Genomic DNA, 18,607 nt, shown 5'->3' on the forward strand with positions numbered 1-18,607 from the left:
TGAGTCTTGTGTGTCAAGCTGAATCAGGACTGTGACATACAGTAGGTCAGACTAGAGAGTCACCAGGTGGTACAAGGACTGTGAAATCAACCACTCAGAAAGGAGAATATGAACACCACACCAATGTGTAACAGCTAAACCATAGCTTAAATCTGTTATTACTTTGTCCTGATAACTAAATGTTATATTTGGCAACTTGCATCAATATTCTGAACTATAAAATAAACATGTGTTATATGATTATATAAGAATACATGGGAATGGCTGTGCTAGACTAGCCTATACAGCAATCAGACATTGAAGATTGGAGGAAACAAGCACAGAGAACAAGAAGTTCCAGGCTGGAAAATCAAGTCACTATGTTTGCATTTTATCTATTTTGATATCTCAGTAAAACCCGGTTACTGTGAATGATTTTCTAAAAGCATGGATTTATGGGACATACTGTACAACAAAGCCATAGCTGAGACTGAAGCTGTACAGCTCAGAGATACTTAAAGGGAGTTTAAGAAGATGACGTCTCAAATTAACTCTCCACTTTGAGCCTATATCCAAGTCATGATAGAAGCAGACTCAACCGGCAGATTCCAACTGCAACTCTTATGCCACATAAAAGGTGTGGAAGCATAAAAAGATATTGGAGGAATAGAAACTTAATAACAATCACCAGGCACTGTCAGGTCTCCTGGAAGAATGACAGCTTGCTCTTAAGTTCTCAGACCACTATGACCTTTTGATATTGATCTTAGAGATCATTAACGCCAGTCACAGAAGTAGCTCAGTAATTATGACAAAGCCTTTGTGTATCCCTCATGTACATCAACCATAGTAAGGTACTATGAAAATTTTTCACCACATACCACATAACCATTTGTAACCATAAAAAGTTGCATGCCACTCAATCATTTGCATATGTGATAAATTGTACATTTTATATTATGTTATTTTTCTTATGACAGGACATTCTTTTTTAAAAGGGAGAAAACATTTTGCAGACACGTATTTTTGAGCCCATCAGGTTTAATTATCATATTGATTCTTTTGGATTCTCACAGAAACACAACCTCAGAAAGTACACATAATCTTATGTACAAACAATATACAAAATGTACATGTTCATTCGACTGAAAAAAAAACAATGATGGATGATGAAACACTGTATCTAGTTTACATACATATACACACACATATAAAAAAACCTGTATTTTATATACATATTACGGTTTGAAATTGTACATGGTTCTTTTCACTGTGATCATTTGGCCACGAAATTAAATCTTCAGAGTTCAGTGGGGTTACTTTTCCGTCTCCAGTTCACTCTATCTCAGTGAAGCGTGCAAACATGGCCTTACGAACGGCATCCTTGTAGGTGTCAGATGCGGAGAGTTCATATGAGCTTCCTTTAATACCCAGGCCTGTGCCCTTGGTCCTTAATGAAGCCTGTGGGGAGATGTGAAGACAGTTATTAGAGGAGACAGATTGGATACAGGTAGCCCTCGGGTAACAGTGCTAATTGCTCTTTGAGTGAAAAAGAGCACGTTCACATGCATATTCCATCTGTTAGGAGGTGCTGGGGAAATGAGAGTGTTATCTTGAAGAAAACTGTCAAAAGTGCTGTGAACTGTTGTCGAGTTCCTCACCGAGATGGGAGCAGTGATGCCCTGCTGGTGGCGTCCCAGACCTTTGCCTTCTTGCCAGCCCATTGCTTGCAGCATTTTGTTCCCAATGTTATCACTTGTTAGACCATCTTTGGTGGGCTGTTCGTAGTTTCTGATGGAGGTGGATGAGAGGACATTTTAAAAATGTAAAAAGATTTTTAAAAATTAAAATCACAGGTGGTTTGCAGTGCGTGATTAAACTATTACACTTACACTGTTGGGGTTGGAGGTTGATAGAACTTCCTCTTAGGTGCAGGAGGTTCAGGAACACCATACTTCTCTCTTCTCTCTGCAGCTCTGTCTCTGTATTTCAGCTGTTAAGATGAATATGAAACCTTATTCACTCTTCACTTATTAAAAAAAATATACTGAAGGGGGAAAAACTGGTATTACTTTTAACAAAATACCTCAGTCTCTTTTCTCTCCAGCTCCTCCAGCTCAGCTTCTGAGAGTTTTGAACGTCGCTGAATTTCCAAGTTTTGCTAAAAACAATTGAAAGCAAATTAAATCACCAAATCATGGCAAATAAAATACCCCATTTACATGTATATTTAAGACAGTCCAAGATCTATAATTTATGTTCCATTTCGTATTGAAGCTTTATACATTGAACAGATGGCAGTGCCCAGAATATTCATTATGAAACACCTGTGGTTTTATCATCCTCACCTTGTGTAGGTCAGAGAGCTGCTGGTGACGCACAAGAGCCTCTTTGGTGGGGAACTGCCGTCGACACAGAAGGCAAACCATCTTCTTCCAGTCTGTTATTTTTCCTTCGTCGTCTGCTGCTCTATCTAAGATGCCCTCCTCTTGGTCGCTGTCCCCGTTGTAAGCAGGGACCAGATCACTCTGTAATATGAAACATGAAAATGGATAAAGGTGGAGTGTAATGGGATTTGTTTTTATCATTAACTTTGGAGTGTGGAAATAACAACAAATGCACAAACAAACCTTAACTGAAGTCTCCTGCTCAGTGATTTTGAACTGTTCGGTCATAAGGGACGGCATCTCAAAGCCTCCAATTTGCTGAAAGGAAGGAATGAATTTAATCAACAAATAATAAGCTATACAATAATAAGACTGTTCATAACAAGAAGGAGAGTATCTCTTTTTATGTACATTATTATTAAAAAGCTCTGTCAATCCATATTTGTAGTGTTTCGAGTATGCAATGACACTAATCACATACAAAACATACTTGTGCCTACAAAATACCTTCTTTTCGAAGAGGAAGAAACCTGCATCTGCAGCTGCAGACTCTCTCCTCTCCTCTTCCCTGGATGGTCCAAAGGCTTGGAAACTGCTCTTAAAACTTTCTTTTTGCTTGTTTAAGCTTTTCGCCCAACGCTCCATGTCCTTCGCAATCTGCAATTTGATTAACAGTCAATAAATACATCATTTCAAAGACGAGAGCAACACACACACAAAAAACATTTTTTTTAGAAGTAGAGTTTACCTGCTGTGCAGACTTGCTTTTGGGTTTGTCTTTCTTCTCTTTAGGCTCTTTACTGCTTGTGGTGGCTGAGGAACCAGCAGTGCTGTTAGCTGTGGACGTCTGTTCTGTGCTTGTGTCTGATGCTGCTGGCGCAGGAACATATGTCTGCTTCTCACTGTCCCAGTAGAGGTACTGCTGAGTCTCTGAGTTATAGTAGTACTAATAATAACAACAAGAGAAGAGGAACTGAATTGGTTTTGGATGACATGAATGACATAAAAATCCACCATGTTTGGCTTTATATACATACAGTGAGATCACTGGGTACATACTTGGCTGTTGGGATCATAGTACAGGCCAGTCTGTGGATCGTAATAGTAACCTGAGGACTCATCATACTGGTATGTGGAAGTGTCAGGGACAGCTAAAGATACAAAAAGAAGCAAATATGAAACAAATGGTGCTTTCCACATGGCATAAATTGGGCTGGTCTATTCATGCACATACAGAGGGGCTATTCCATTGCAGACTCATCTCACCTGATGTGTTAGCAGTGGGGGCAGCACAGACAGCAGTTGTAACGGTGGAGGCTGTTGGTGTTACCAGTGATGCAGTGCAAATACTAGCAGCCTGTTGTGAAGCATCGGCCGGTCTCACTAATTGATGTGACTGAGAGTGGAGGAGAAAAAAAGTCACAATAAGTTTTGGATTCGCCATGCAATACCCGAGTGTTAAATTATAAATGAGTACTCATGTTTGCAGTACATAAATACCATGTTGATACTCTGCGTACCTGTATGGCAGGCTGCCCGATGATGACGGGTTGGTAAACTTGAGCCGTCTGACATATGACCACACCTGTGGGTGCAGGGATCGCAGTCTTCATTCCTGGAGCAGCTGGAGACAGTTGGCAATGATAAAATTAGCAATCTCAGCCTTAGCATAAAAATCAACCGAAATATCAAAATGACTAACACCTCTTATTACCTCCAAGTAATCCATCGCCAATGACAGGAGCCAATCCTTCAGGCTGCTGCTGCCATACTTGATAATTCTGTCCCTACAGAGGGAAAAACTCAAAGTGAACCCTTGGTCTTTTTGGTTTAAGTCACATTAAAGTACACTGGACTGACCTGTGCTTGCTGTGCGTAGCTCTCTGAAAGAGTCATGTAGTCAGAGGTGGTAGCTGAACCTTGCTGTAACTAAAGGATAAAAACAGGTATGAGAGCAAAGTCAGTGGCAACATACAAGAACCCCAATTAAAAACATGCCAAGAGCAGTAGTATATGAACCAATATTTTGCAAATGTATGTATAAAATGTCCCAAATTCAGTAGCTCTTTTACTATAGCTTATGGGAAAAATGTCCAAAACAATGAATCAAATGATTCTATGTTAAGTCAACAGTTTCTAATATTAACAATCCAACTGAGAATCAACACCCCACTGCAAGCTCTTTGACGATTTCTGGTCCTTTCATCTCGTTATTTTGATTCACAAGTCCCTCCGGCCCCCATATAAAACCGAGCACACAATCTTATATGTGCCAGTTGTACGCTTCCTGTCCAGTGTGAAAAGGAGGATAGCTTAAGTAAGTGGAGGACAAACATCAACCAAGGTGAAGTGATCCGACTATTTTTTCAAGAGTCGCTAATTCTGATTTTGCTATACCACTGAAAACATTAGAAATTTAAAAAGCACAAATATATCTGCATGCTCTTGTCATAACATTTAATTCATTCAGAAACCTAAAATGCTTCTTATCTAGTAGTAAATGGTTGTTCACACATTTATACGCATAAAACCTTTCAGCAAAATCAGGCCACAAGTGTTCTTTGCCTTATTTTAAATATCACACCTCTTATTCGTGGTGATTTTGGGTCAGTGATTGACTGGGACAGAAATTGAAATTATTTAGAAACACAAAAACAGTAGTAGTAGTAGTGGTGGTAGTAGTAGTAGTAGTAGTAAATCCATGTTACCTGGCTGGATGACCACTGAGCAGCAGCGATGGCCGTGCTGGCAACAGAGAGAGCACTGGCTCTGATCCCATCAGGCTGTGCTGAGTCTCTGTAAAACGGCCATGGAGCCATTAGTTACACCTTAATTTTGCAGCACATGCAGGATAAAAATGCCTCCCTTATTTCCTTTAACAATCCTTGCATTTAAATTCTGTCCAGCACCAGAATCTGATCCTGAATTTAAATTTTAGTATAGCTGAACCACTTTTTTATTTAATTCAAGGTGCAGAACAGAAACACATTTTGAAGAAAACAGTGTGTATAGCATATGTGGATTACACTTCCCACATGATGCAGTCCACACTGTGTAGATCCAAAAGATCTTTTATGTACTATATTCTATTCATAGAAAGCTGAGGATGGACTCAAATTGTGCATGTGTGTTTGTGTGATGACTCACTTCCGAGCGCTCTTGGCATAATCCACGCCGATCGTTTTCCCATCCAGTTTTAGAGGTGGCTGAAGGCTCTGGAGAATGGTGAGTAGCTGAGAAGCCTCCTATACAATAAGTGAAAATACAAGATTGTCACATGTGTGTACACTCCCAAAAGAAACAATAGAGTTACATTTTACTATATAAATAACATACCAAGGGAGATGAGAGCTGAACAAAGGCAAAGCCTCTGTTCTGTCCCGTTTGCTTGTCTTTGATGAGGCGGATGTTGCCTGTGGATAAGTTGGCGTAGGGGGCCAATATGTTCATAATACCGTCGACAGTTGAAAGAGGGGCGATGTTCCTCAAAATGATTGCTGTAAACAAAATAAGTAGTCAAAAATGTATGCAGAATATGTGCATTGGAGGATTGTAATATTTAAATATGTGAGGAAAATCACACTCACTGTCCCCATTGTAATCTCCAGTCTGTTGAGACTCTGCATTTAAACCAATTACTCCTGATGACTCCCCATCTATACTCAGCAATGACAAAGTACATTAACACATAGGTTGTCATGAGTCGGTACAAACCACTAATGCAGAACAGGAAAAGGTGGAAGTAAAAACTCACCAACTTTAGCTGCTCCACACCTGAAACACTTCAGCCTCTTCCGGAAATTGTACAAACCACACTGTGATAAACCAGTGACAATGTTTTATTTTTGTTAAAAGCCAAAGCAACACCAATTAAAGCTAAATATGAAATATGCTGGAATCACAGTGTCTTTGGGAATTACACTCACAGCATTGCAAAGCCAGTTTTCAAACTTCTGTCTCCTGTTGCTGTAGTGCACCGCAATGCTTTTCCCCTGGATCACCAGCTTGTTCTGTGAAGTCAAAAGCCACCAGTTATTTCAAATTTTGACATGTTTCGGCCAAAGAAGGCAGGTGAGATCCTGCCGCTAACCCACTCCATGAGTGAGCACAGCTGGAACGGGAAAAGAGTGGCTATGCTTACACTCGCTGCTTAGGTAGAGTGGCTCAGGGATTAAAAAGGCAACAGAGACAGGAAGAGAAGTTCAGAGAGAGAGAGAGAGCTGTAGTTCTTGTGTACAAGGGAATGAGTTCTCATTCAAAATGATTCTAAGTGTTTGGGACCGGAGTGCTGCCAGCTCATTCCTGTCTCACTCCAGTCTTCGGGGGTTAAATGGAGATGAGAAAATATCCAAGTGACTGAGCTGGAGCAGAATGTGCTCTGAAACCACATGGCAGTCAGAACTAAACAAGACCACTTGGGCCATTCTGTTAACGGAATGGCCTAACTGCTCATTAGAAGAGGCAAAAGGTGTATTTAGCTAACATTTTCTGCATTGTGTCCTTGTTCATAATCTAAAAAGATTTCATTGCATTTCCAAAAGCAAAAGTGATTCACAACATCTGTAAACTAAGCAGCTGAGAGACTTTTGTTTTGGCTGAAAAAGTTGCTGTATACTTAGCAAATTAATCAACCAAGTGTGTGATATCAAAAGATATTTACCTCTGATATCACAGTTATACATAATCGAGTTTATGATACATTTCTAAATATAAACATATTTCAGTTTCAACTGTTATCATCAACAAGGTATCGTTTAATTGGGGCTCTAATCTCCAAGAATATATTCTAGACTTGGTGATTGTTGAGGCAACCTGATTGGTCTCCATCCATCGGGTAGAATCTTGCAAGTGATAAAACTCCACGAAGGCGAAACCTCGGCTTATACCTAGAGACAGCATTCAAATATAGACGGGAGGCGTGTTAGTTAGAATGCTTTGGTGCAACATTCAAACTCACAATGGGCTTGTACAGTCCAATTCAAAGTCAAACGGAGGGAGGAGAGTGCTTACAAGGTCAAAGGGATGGTGGTGGATTTTGTATACTATAGCATGGAATGTCTGTATAATAATAATCGGTATAGTACATACAGTTACCTCCTTACCTGGCCACGTCATCGCACCAGACTATTCAATGTGAAACAAATCCTCTGACAGTTGTAATATGACACTTTTTTTTTTTTCAGGGATAGCGGTAAGGGAGGCAAAGGAGGGTTGTCAGACAAGAGACGTGAAGGTGAATGTGAGAGCCTCCACTGAACAGCGACACTCACCTGTCCTTTTCTTCATCAAGCGGATGTCCACGGGCTGCGGCCCCTGCAGCTGCTCAAGGGCTGAGCGGATCTGGAATACGGAGCACAGGGGGTCAAATGAATACAATTGTCCTTCTTTCTCATTATTTTGTGTATCATTTACAAAAAACAAAGCTGTTGATTTTACACACAGACAGCTTCAAAAAAAAAAAAAAGAACACTACTTGATCAAATGCTATTTCTTCATTGTCATAAATTGTATGCCGCCTCAGTCAGCCAGATCATAAAAAAAGCAGCCAACATCAGATGAATTACTTTGACAAATTCAATTTTACAAAGTGCTCTACTCTGTCTTAAAGAAGATTGGGACAGCTTTCCAAAGAAGCTGCTGGCCTTTTAAAAAAAAACACTGTTAGCTTGGGGTTTGAATAGGAAGGATAATCTAAAAATGACCTCAGGACATCAGGGTAAAGCCAGACCAAATGCACCAAAGCTGCCAGGTACTGCACAAACCTCCCATAATCAGCTGCTTGATGGTGGGCCAATTGAATTGTGGTGTTAAATCAAATGCAGTTTCCTACTTGCGTCCATGGTTGTTGTATTTTAGGTGCACAAGTGAAACAGATCAGTGGAGGAGCTGTTTTCTCCAGGGCTAAAATGACAGGTTAACCCTGCATTTTCATTTGTTTTGATTAGACGAGGATTCCAGATTTGACTGGTTACTACTTTGTAATTTTCCACCTTTTCAAAGTTCAACAATTCTGTGCCAACCAGGTACGACACTCACACATGCCTATTTATAGAAAACAAACAAGAAATCAGTAACTCTGCCAAGCTCGCAGCTTTTGGTGAAGCTTTACCCTTAAAAAGCATGAGTAAGATCTGTGAGCATACATCATCCTCTGTGACATGGAGAGAGAGACCCCTGAGCATAATAGTCTTGCTCTCCTCTTCCTGCTCCATTTTGTAGTCCTGCTCTGGATAATCTCCATCGTATTCATCATCCGATCTGTCACTGTTGTGACGTTTTCGACCCCTCTGTTGCAAACAAAGAAGAAATAATGCTGCAGTTATCAAATTTGGAAGCAGAGTGTTTTTTGTATTAGTCTACTAACATGCGCGCTTGCAAATAAATTCCTATTGGCTTACCTCTGGACTTTCTCTGTGCTCATCAAAGCGCTCTCTGTGTCTATCGTCACCCCAGCGTCGATCATAATCTCGCTCTACGTTTCTACTTCGTCTTTCGTGCCAGTCTGGATCATCTCTCCTCCCGTCTGAACCGTATCTCCCACTGCGCTCACCCCGACTGAGCCTGAAATAAAAGATTCAAGAGCTTTTATTGTCACAGGCGCAGCAACACAGCGGGTGGCGAGCTCTAGTTCCAATTAGATTATGAAACAGATATTTACAACTGTAAAAAAAAAAAAAAAAAAAGGAGAAATAGAGAGAGAGAGGAGAAAGATAAGCCAGATGAAATAAAGAATATACAAACAAATATACATTGTATTGCAGTATTGCACATGGGTGATGAATAGATTAATAGCATATTGCACATAAGTGATATGTGATAAATACTTCTGGTAAAATATATATATTGCCTAGTAGGGAAGAGTGTGTGTGTGTTTGTTGGGGGGTTGAGTTAGTGTGTAGAAGAGGAAGAGAGAGAGAGAGACTGTGTCTGTGTGTGTGTGTGTCTGTCAGAGGATACTTGGGGACAAATTTCAGACTAAAGACCAGTTAATTGGGGATGGCTTGTCCAACTGGGGGACAAAAGCTGTGTCCCCATTAGGTAAAACACTGATTTTTGGGTCAGTGGTTAAGGTTAGGGTTAGACAAGCAGTGGTTAGGGTTAGAGTAAGTCTCCAGAAAGTGAATGTAAGTCTACATAATGTCCCCAGAGGTGAACCAGGTCAACATGTTTACAAAGTCCCAGAGTTCAACAGTCTGACGGCATAAGAACATAGAGTGACACTCATATAAATTAGATAAATGCACTGAAACTGTGCCACTCCTGCATTGGATTATTCATTTTACCTTTTATCAGCTCCCATAGTTTAGTGTAGAGGATACACGTTCGATCAAAGGACTCTATAAGAAAATCAAAAGAATCTCTCAGCCATTGAATCACTATTAAGAAGGTGTTTGAGGTCAGCTAGGGAAAACATCAGAGAGCATAACACTGGAACACACACCTTGATGTGTTTTTACTGTGTGTAACGACATCTAGATGAGTCACAAAGCAGATGTGTCATGAACATTTCCTAATGTTAATCCACTCAAAGACATAAAATGATAAAACCTGAAGGCAAGATGTTTTGATGCCTCGCTTCACCACGCCAAAAATCACGTGACCACCCCAAAGAAGCTCACACTCGAATCAGAGAGGTGTGGCGCTGGTTTTTCGATACAGGTTGTGCTGGAGTTGGAACCTACATTCTTTGTTAACGGAATAAATATTAAAAGTCACATTTGTACTAATAAACATGTAAGAAATTATTTCTACAGCAAAAAGGAAAATTACTCCACGTGGGAAAATTTGTATGGAACTCCCATTTTTCTAACATTCAATGGGAAACAAACAATATAGCTTCTCCCAGACACATTTGTTATCCCCAACAAACCGAAAGAAGTACATTACAAAGTTGTGCATAATATACTGTATACTCCACCAATAAATTTGTCTCAAAATTTGTGGATATCAATAACAAATGTGAATTTTGTAAAAATGAAGAAACAACTAAACATCTATTTTTTATGAATGTCAGTACACATCAGGATTCTGGGAGAAAATTTAAGATGACTTTGACACTTAAACTAACCATTCAATTAAGCTGGAAGCCAAGGATGTAATAGGCTACTATACTATGAATACCATAAATCCAAGTTCTCACCCATCATTTGAACTTTTCATGATTGATTTTAGAAAGTATTTTGAGTCTCCAACTTGTTAACAACAAGAAATATGCAGATACAGTTACTATGCTCCAAGATTTTTTTTAAAAGAAATTTGATTGTATTTACTACCTTTTCTGTTAAATTATTATTATTATTATTATTGTTACCCTATGTCCTGTTACCATGGTGAATGCATCAATGTGGTAACAGGACAAAGCTAATATGTTAACTTTATTTCATTATGATCCCTGAGTGTTTTCAATTATTGTCTTAATGTCACACATGATATCTAAAAACAGAGCGTAGACTCTTTTAAAAGTGATCCGTTTTAATAATATAGACTGTAATGAACAAAATGACAACAATGAAAGCTGTAAAACCACTTATGATCTGACTGTTTCATCTCGGTCTCAGATTTCGTTCAGCCATTCTAGTGTAATGCCAACAGCTGTCCAGCAGATGTCGCCATTTTGAATGTATCAAATGCTCCGAAACAGTAAACTATTTTCATGCAATTGTTTCATATTTGTCTCGGTGCTCCAGAAAGCTTCGTTTCCTTATCACTACACTAACGCATTGACTGTATTACTCAAAAAGGCTGACATTTCTGCAGTGACATTATATTCAGTTCAGGCCTGATTTGAAACGACTGACAGACACTTAATACTGCTTCAAACGGTTAACTTAGCTATAACGTTATGCTAAGGTAACCGATGCACGGATCGATCAGTTAACGTTAAATTCTGACTGCAGATTGTTCAGAGACATCCTGGCTAAAACAAGCCCCGGGCCTTTGTTAACACAGGAGTAAAGAGGCCACTGGAGATATATGTGGTTGGCTTTAGCTTTAACGTTTGATGGATGTCGTATGGATCACTTAGTGTAACGGTAAATATTTTAGCTTACGTTAGCCGAACGAAGAAACACAGTCCCAAGTCGTTTAGTGTTAACGAAACGTGTTAAAACAGCTCGTTATATCTGATATTCTGGACGTTTTTTCCAGCTCGTCCGATCCGGAGCTGCTTCTTCTTCTTCTTCGGGTTTATTGGCGGTTTCTTACGGGAGCATTACTGCCACCTACTGGACTGGAAGGTGCAGTATGTATATATATATGTGTGTGTGTGTGTATATATATATATATACACACACACACACACTCACCGGCCACTCTGTTAGGTACACCTGTGCAATCTAATGCAATCCAGCACAACAGCTCTGCCATAAATCTGCCATAAATCCTCATGTCCTGTTGACATAGTCAGAAAGGTGATGATTCTACTTTGACTACTACTTTGACGTTTATTACTGAGGTCGTAGTGGGTGGTGGTGGTGTAGTGGAGTGTATTATATTGAAAAGTGTTCATAATATTTTGCCCCCCTCATGTTTTTTTTTAATGAAAATAAATAACTAAACGGTCTGTCTATGTCAGGATGTGTCATAGCAGAATAAGAATCTCATCTATGATAATACTGTGTAACAAATATTCTTGTATTTTTTTCCTGGGTAGTAAGTGTTATTTCCTAATTGCTCATGCCTAAAAAAGTATAGAAAATGGCTATTATACAGTTCTAACTTTGTTTTTGTGACCAGGTCAGTGATATTTTTAAATTTACTTATATACTGATTTACTTATATATAACGGGAAAACTGGTGAATTTTCACATTTTCATTCACGTAAAGTAAGAAGAAACAACATATGAATCACCAGATACGATGATGGGACACTATATTTTAGGGCTGATTTGTGAAAGTGATTTACAGTAAAATCGCAAATCTCGAAAAACTATTCACTTCTAAATATTTTGTGGTGATTTTTGTATAACTTTAGTATAAATACATATTTCATATTCATATGTTGTTTTTATGACTTTATGTGAATGAAAATGTGTAAATTCGCCTGTTTTCCCATTGGATTTCAAACTATCATTGTCCAGGCCACAAAAGCAAAGCTTGAAGGAAATAATAGCCATTTTCTTAGGAAATAACACAGATAGCTACTGCCACCTACTGATCAGGGTGATTGACAATGAGACGATGTTTAAGTGTAGTCTGGCTAAAAACAAAATCCAACACAGTGGACAAACATACAAACAAATGAATGAGTACTCTAGCAGGAATATAATAACTAAGGATAAAATGATTTACATTACTTGACAACTTAATGTCATATCCTATATTGTGGCTGTGCTATCCATGTGCAATAAATCTGTATCCCTGTGAAATAACTTGGTCAAGACTCAAAACATATACTGTGCTTAAAAATGATGTATATTACCGTTTAATATACAATTGTGCAACGTCATGCATGTTATCTATTACTGTCAAATGTAAATGTATGTACTGTACATCTACTGAGTGTCCATATAGAAACTTATTATATTACAGTATTTATTCCAGCACTTTCTTGCACTATTTCTCACTTTCAGCTTACAGTAGTTCGACCTGTATATCAACATTGTGTGTAGTTGTCAATTGTTGCTTAATTACTGTATATGGATCTATTTTTGCCTGTACATAATAGGTCTGTTTTTATTTTCTTATCTCTTTTTAGCTTTGTCGTCCTTGTTGTAGCTTCATGTTTATGTATATGTTCTTGTACATTGTTCTTGGCACTGTGTGTTACTGTAAGTACATTGAGAGACACTGGAAACCAGAGTGAAATCCATTGTATGTCTAAACATCCTTGGCATATAGAGCTATATAAATAAATTCTCGTTCTTTTGGAGAGAAAATTGTTAAAATGTGTATCAATTTTCCTAAAAATGGTCATATAAGTAAGGCTACTGTTGGCCTTCCATTTCTGAAACAGACATGTTTCTATGTTGTTTGCAGTCTGTTTCAGTGTGACATAACCCTTTAGCCTCTGCATTGTTAATATCCACCACTCCTGCTCTTTATTGCCTTCAATTATTCATAAATGGGTATCCATGAAACTATAATACAAGTGCTCTGAATTCTACACAATGGTATTAATTTCAAACAAGCTTTCACTTTATCTAAAATTCAGAAACAACTAAAAACACATTTTTCATGTCTTTAGCTGCCCAGGAGGATTATTGCCATCCTATATTATTAACTCTATGCTGTTCGCCCCTGGTACTGCCATGAACCAGACATCCTGCCACACTTGAGACATAATTGACAGGATTAGGAGTCTTTTCTTTGTGTGGATATCACCATGTCACTGCTGGGATTCTTTTCCTCAAACACTTTGATTGTAAAAAAAAAAATCATATACAGAACAGCTAAACGTCTGCATTAATCTTTTTTTGTGCACCAAAATTGTAATTAATGTAATAAAACAAATGTACAAGACTTTATTAAGTACATTTCCTCACTGCATCTTTCCACAGACACTTTCCGCAGACACTTCCTCCATCACCGCGGGGTGGCGCTGCAGTCCCGGTGAGTGAGATGCGGATGAGCTGCAGAAGCAGAAATCTGCTCTCATCATCCCTGGATTCAACCACCACAACGCAATGGCCGCGGCAGTGGATGCGAATTGTTAAATATTGTTTAATTTATTTAACTACCTCACGGAGCGCATGATTTGAGTCTCTCGCAGCTGAGAAAAAGAAAACATTGCAAGTTGTCTTCGCTGCGGTGAGACGCCTGCTCCAACACAACTGCGACCCGGGGATCAGGAAGGAAGGAAGGTAGCCAGCTGGCTAATGTTAACATTAGCGCACCACTAGCGTCACTTGTGTTCATCTGTAGCAGTTTCAAACATCATTTGTTCTTGCCTATGAAAAAACAGATCGTTTCAACTTTGTGACGTTGAGCTAAAATGGGTTGTTTCACGCTGGTTAGCTAGCTTGATACTTATGCTACTACCGCTGCTTGCTAGCTAAATGCACTGACAGCCCATCCCTCTGTAACGTTTAATTAGCTTTTGCAGCGTTTTAGTCATTTACCTAGTAATTACAAATAAGCAAGTCTCACATTAATGAGCGCGTTATCTCAGTATTGTGGACGGACTGAAGTTGTGTTAAAACTTGCCTGCTGATAGTCGCTTTTTCTCACGCTGTGTCTTTGATTCTGCAGCCAAGCTACCAGGCTTATGGCTGAGCCGGAGCTTCTGCTGGACTCTAATATTCGACTATGGGTTGTGTTGCCCATTGTCTTCATCACCTTTTTTGTTGGGGTGATTCGGCATTATGTCTCCATCCTTCTTCAAAGTGACAAGAAGTTGACGTTAGAACAGGTTTCTGACAGGTAAGTAGTCTCTAATTGTGAGTGATGTATGAATGATTATGAATGAATTATGAATGAGTTGTTAAAGTTTAATTTGTGTCATGCCAAACATTTGGTTCGTCCCACATGTGATTCCAAGACACCACTATTTTACAAAACATGCATCTACCCAGTGATACATATACAAAGCATATAGAGAACTATGTAGAAAAAGAAAATAAACACAAGCAAACAAATGAAACAATACAAAACAAAAATCCCAAATGAGCTGGTCACAGAAAATAAATTTAAGTCAATAGTCAGTATCTATTTTTATCTTACTAAACAAAGCATTGCACAGTTCCCAACAGAAAGTAGAAAACATCATTTAGATAGCACATTTGACAAATCTGCTTTTCTTCTTCTAGATTTAAATACCATCCAGTTTCAACTGTCAGTGTTAAAATACCAGATCTCAGCTGAGCACATAGAGATCTTTGCTTTTTAGACAAATCATATACAATATAATTCTCAGTGCCATATTCAGTTTTTATCATCATAAATATGAGCAGTTTTGGTTTAGTCCATATATCATCAGCCCATTGCCCTTTGTTCTGATGAATGATTACGTCTGCCATTCCAGCCAGGTTCTTATTCGGAGCAGAATTCTCAGAGAAAATGGAAAATACATTCCCAAACAGGTAGATAATTGAGTTTATGTTGTTTCATTCGTACATTTTAAACCTCTAGTCTTGGTGTTTATTTGTGGCAACTACAGTGTGTGAGACAATAATACTAAAATTCTCTCTTATGTTTTAGTCATTTTTGATGAGAAAGTTCTACTTCAATAATCAAGAAGATGGATTTTTCAAGAAGACCAAAAGAAAGGTTGTTCCACCCTCTCCAATGACCGGTAATCCCTCTGAAGTATTTACCAATATACAGAATGTGATTATGCAATGTCCCGTGTTATAATCCTCAGTGGTCATTTATGAATAAGCTTGTCTAAATGTTAAAAAATGTTAATGAAACAATTCAATATGAATATATGAAAATATTAATAGATAAACTAACTTAACTGAAGAGAAAACATGCCAAATGCAGTGTTAAAAAAGTGATAAAATGATAATACGATGATTGGACAGAATATTGTTACAGAATCTTTTCCTGTGGATACCATCATGCCACTGCTGGATTTCTTTTCTTCAAACACTCTGACTGACTATAAAAAATGCATATACAGAACAGCTAAAAGTCTGTATTACAAAAAGAATTGTTAATGTAACATATCTACATTTTTCGTGCAGCAGACTCACTGCACAGTTGTTATTAACTGTAATAAAACAAATATACAAGACAAATTCATTGTATTTGCTTACTGCATCTTTTCACAGATCCCAGCATGCTGACAGACATGATGAAAGGAAATGTCACCAATGTGCTTCCCATGATCCTCATTGGAGGCTGGATAAACTGGACCTTTTCAGGATTTGTAACAAGTAACGATCTCACTCATCACAGATCTTGCATTATGTGGCTTGCACAAAAATGACTTAGTTTGTCTTCCTACCAGATAAGAAATTGTTTTACGTGGAAATTCTACACTGAATTCCTCTGTACTCTATTTCACACAGCTAAGGTTCCCTTCCCTCTCACTCTGCGCTTCAAGCCCATGCTGCAGCAAGGAATAGAGCTGCTTTCACTGGATGCTTCCTGGTAAACTAATAAAACAAGACCTGTTGCAATATAATATGTTACTCATTACTGATGTCGAAATGCTGAAGATAATGTGTAACCTTTTTGTCATTTGTTCTCTTGTTTGTTTCTATGTGTATCCACCGTCTAGGGTGAGCTCAGCGTCATGGTATTTTCTGAATGTGTTTGGACTACGAAGCATGTACTCATTAATCTTAGGCCAAGATAATGGTAATTTTTTGTTAATTTCAATTATTTTTTGCTTATTAGAATGTAAAGTTTGATAATAAAACAAAACAAAAATGTCTGCACCTGTTACACGAGCAACAAACTGAAAGTTACATAAACAAACTTTAATCACTAGGGGATAGAAAGACTGCAAACATATTCATAGCAACAGAACCATAAAATTTAAGCGTCCACTTGCCAAGGAACTCTTGGCACACTCTTTAGCGTTGGTAACCTGAAGCACCAGATGGTTTGTTACACAGAACCATTTGAGAAGTCGTCTTTGGAAACTATTTGGAAAAGGGCAGGCACTTTCAAAAAAATACTTGGCAGGTGATTGGATGAACCATCTGTCTATCACCGTCTTACCTTGCGAGGCAGCCAGATTCGCGAGATCACGTAAGAATCCTCATTGGATGCTGATCGGTCCGAACCACCGGTGGTTCGGACACAAGTGCATAACTTTAAGAATGACAAGATGGATTCTTGCGAGATTCTTGCAGGATTCTCGCGTGATCTTGCGAATTCAGCTGCCTCACAAGGTAAGTGTGTTGGTGCACGTTGTTTTAAAATGGTAGGTCTGTGAGAGCGGTTAAGGCTCAACCATATGAACCAAAAGCTGCATAGAACTGCATAGGGAGCTGTTGATTCTAAGTGGGATCAGCAGTACTAGAAACCCTTTTCTATAAGTTGTCATTTGATTCAGTGTTAATGATATTGCTAACTATGAACAAGAACAAACTAACTAAATTGTTCAGTTCACACAGTCTGGGTGTTTTGGTTTTACGTTTTAGCAACAGATGAATGAAAAGCATGTGACTTTGGTGAAGCCCATGCTATAGCTTGCATTCAGATAATTATCTTTACATTCCAGGATGCTGATTGTGTTTATGTGATGCAATCCCCACAGGTGCAGATCAGTCGAGGATCATGCAGGAGCAGATGAGTGGTGCCGCCATGGCCATGCCCGCAGATACAAATAAAGCTTTCAAGGTACATATAGCGTCAGCAGGGTTGATAATGAGGTTCGGGCTTTCATTGTTTGTTCATGTGATGTTTGTCCTTTATTTCAGGCTGAGTGGGAGGCACTGGAACTGACTGACCATCAGTGGGCGCTGGAGAGTGTAGAGGAGGAGCTGATGAGCAGGGAGCTGGACTTTGATGGCATGTTTAGCAAGGAGCTACCAACTGGTATCTTCTGATGGCCTGGTCATTTCTACTGGGAGCCTTCACTTTGAATTTTTGATCATTGCAGGGATTTGTTTTTAGTTAAAAACACAGAGATGGGACAAATCCCTTCATGTTATGCAAAGTTTACATTCCCTTATTTGAGGTTCTTGTCACATGTATTACCTTTCCATTCCTGGCGGGGAGAAATTAAGTGGCTTTTCGCTTACTGAAATGCATTATTATTAGCTTGCAACTGTATGTCATCATAATGCCATTAGGTAATAGAGTATGAACTACCTAGTGTGTATTTTTTCTTAGGTCATGCACAGCTAGCGTTGCTGTACTCATTATCACATGTACCATCATGTTTAAATAATAGGATTAAATACCATTTTACAGGTTTGAATGATGTTTATCTAATTATAATTTAATAATCTTTAACACTCCTTTGTGAGATCATAGATAGATCATCTTAATGTCAGCTGCCTGAAGTTGGAAGTAGATCCAGAACTGATTAGGTATTGGCAGAGAATATGTTTTTGTGATTGAAATGTTGTGTTTTTGAAGTATGTAGACGGTTTATTTTGTATTGTAATTCTCCTGTGTTTTGTACAGAATAAAGCCTGTTTTGACTAAATACCTGTACTGATTTGTTGCAGTGCACCCAAACACATGATTCGTTTTTGCAAACTAGTAATTACCAATTTTTTAGTCAGCCCTTAGCGATCATACAGTGTCATTTAGTGCTGATTTTAATGATACCCTAGGAGAAACACAGCAGAACATGGGTCTATTTAAAAAACCCTTTTGGTACACTGTTGGTTATGGAT

General features: G+C 38.6%; 2 protein-coding genes across 3 annotated transcripts; one reads left to right on the forward strand and one right to left on the reverse strand.

Moving 5' to 3' along the window:
* Window positions 1–1,005: 1,005 nt before the first annotated feature.
* On the reverse strand, window positions 1,006–14,579 carry LOC121894789 (RNA-binding protein 5-like). Of its 2 annotated transcripts, none has more exons than XM_042407637.1 (25): window positions 14,511–14,579; window positions 9,650–9,703; window positions 8,765–8,927; window positions 8,510–8,653; window positions 7,637–7,706; window positions 7,179–7,252; window positions 6,293–6,376; window positions 6,121–6,181; window positions 5,954–6,022; window positions 5,703–5,863; window positions 5,514–5,611; window positions 5,075–5,162; window positions 4,227–4,295; window positions 4,081–4,153; window positions 3,887–3,990; window positions 3,633–3,762; window positions 3,426–3,517; window positions 3,115–3,312; window positions 2,874–3,023; window positions 2,610–2,684; window positions 2,328–2,507; window positions 2,066–2,140; window positions 1,872–1,972; window positions 1,641–1,770; window positions 1,006–1,440 (listed from the first exon to the last, which is right to left on the reverse strand). In XM_042407637.1, exons 2-25 carry the CDS (start codon window positions 9,664–9,666, stop codon window positions 1,315–1,317), a joined length of 2,532 nt encoding a protein of 843 aa, XP_042263571.1. In that variant the 5' UTR covers window positions 9,667–9,703; window positions 14,511–14,579; the 3' UTR covers window positions 1,006–1,314. The 2 variants fall into 2 exon arrangements, with proteins under 2 accessions (XP_042263571.1, XP_042263569.1); XM_042407635.1 differs by lacking the exon at window positions 14,511–14,579 and adding an exon at window positions 11,417–11,565.
* On the forward strand, window positions 13,911–18,414 carry emc3 (ER membrane protein complex subunit 3). The gene is made up of 9 exons (XM_042407638.1): window positions 13,911–14,167; window positions 14,556–14,726; window positions 15,328–15,385; window positions 15,504–15,597; window positions 16,079–16,183; window positions 16,319–16,400; window positions 16,531–16,610; window positions 17,518–17,600; window positions 17,681–18,414. The coding sequence occupies exons 2-9, from the start codon at window positions 14,572–14,574 to the stop codon at window positions 17,807–17,809; spliced, it is 786 nt and encodes a 261-aa protein (XP_042263572.1). The 5' UTR covers window positions 13,911–14,167; window positions 14,556–14,571; the 3' UTR covers window positions 17,810–18,414.
* Window positions 18,415–18,607: the final 193 nt, after the last annotated feature.

Source organism: Thunnus maccoyii, chromosome 3 (genome assembly GCF_910596095.1).
Source record: "Thunnus maccoyii chromosome 3, fThuMac1.1, whole genome shotgun sequence".
Classification (NCBI taxonomy): domain Eukaryota; kingdom Metazoa; phylum Chordata; class Actinopteri; order Scombriformes; family Scombridae; genus Thunnus; species Thunnus maccoyii.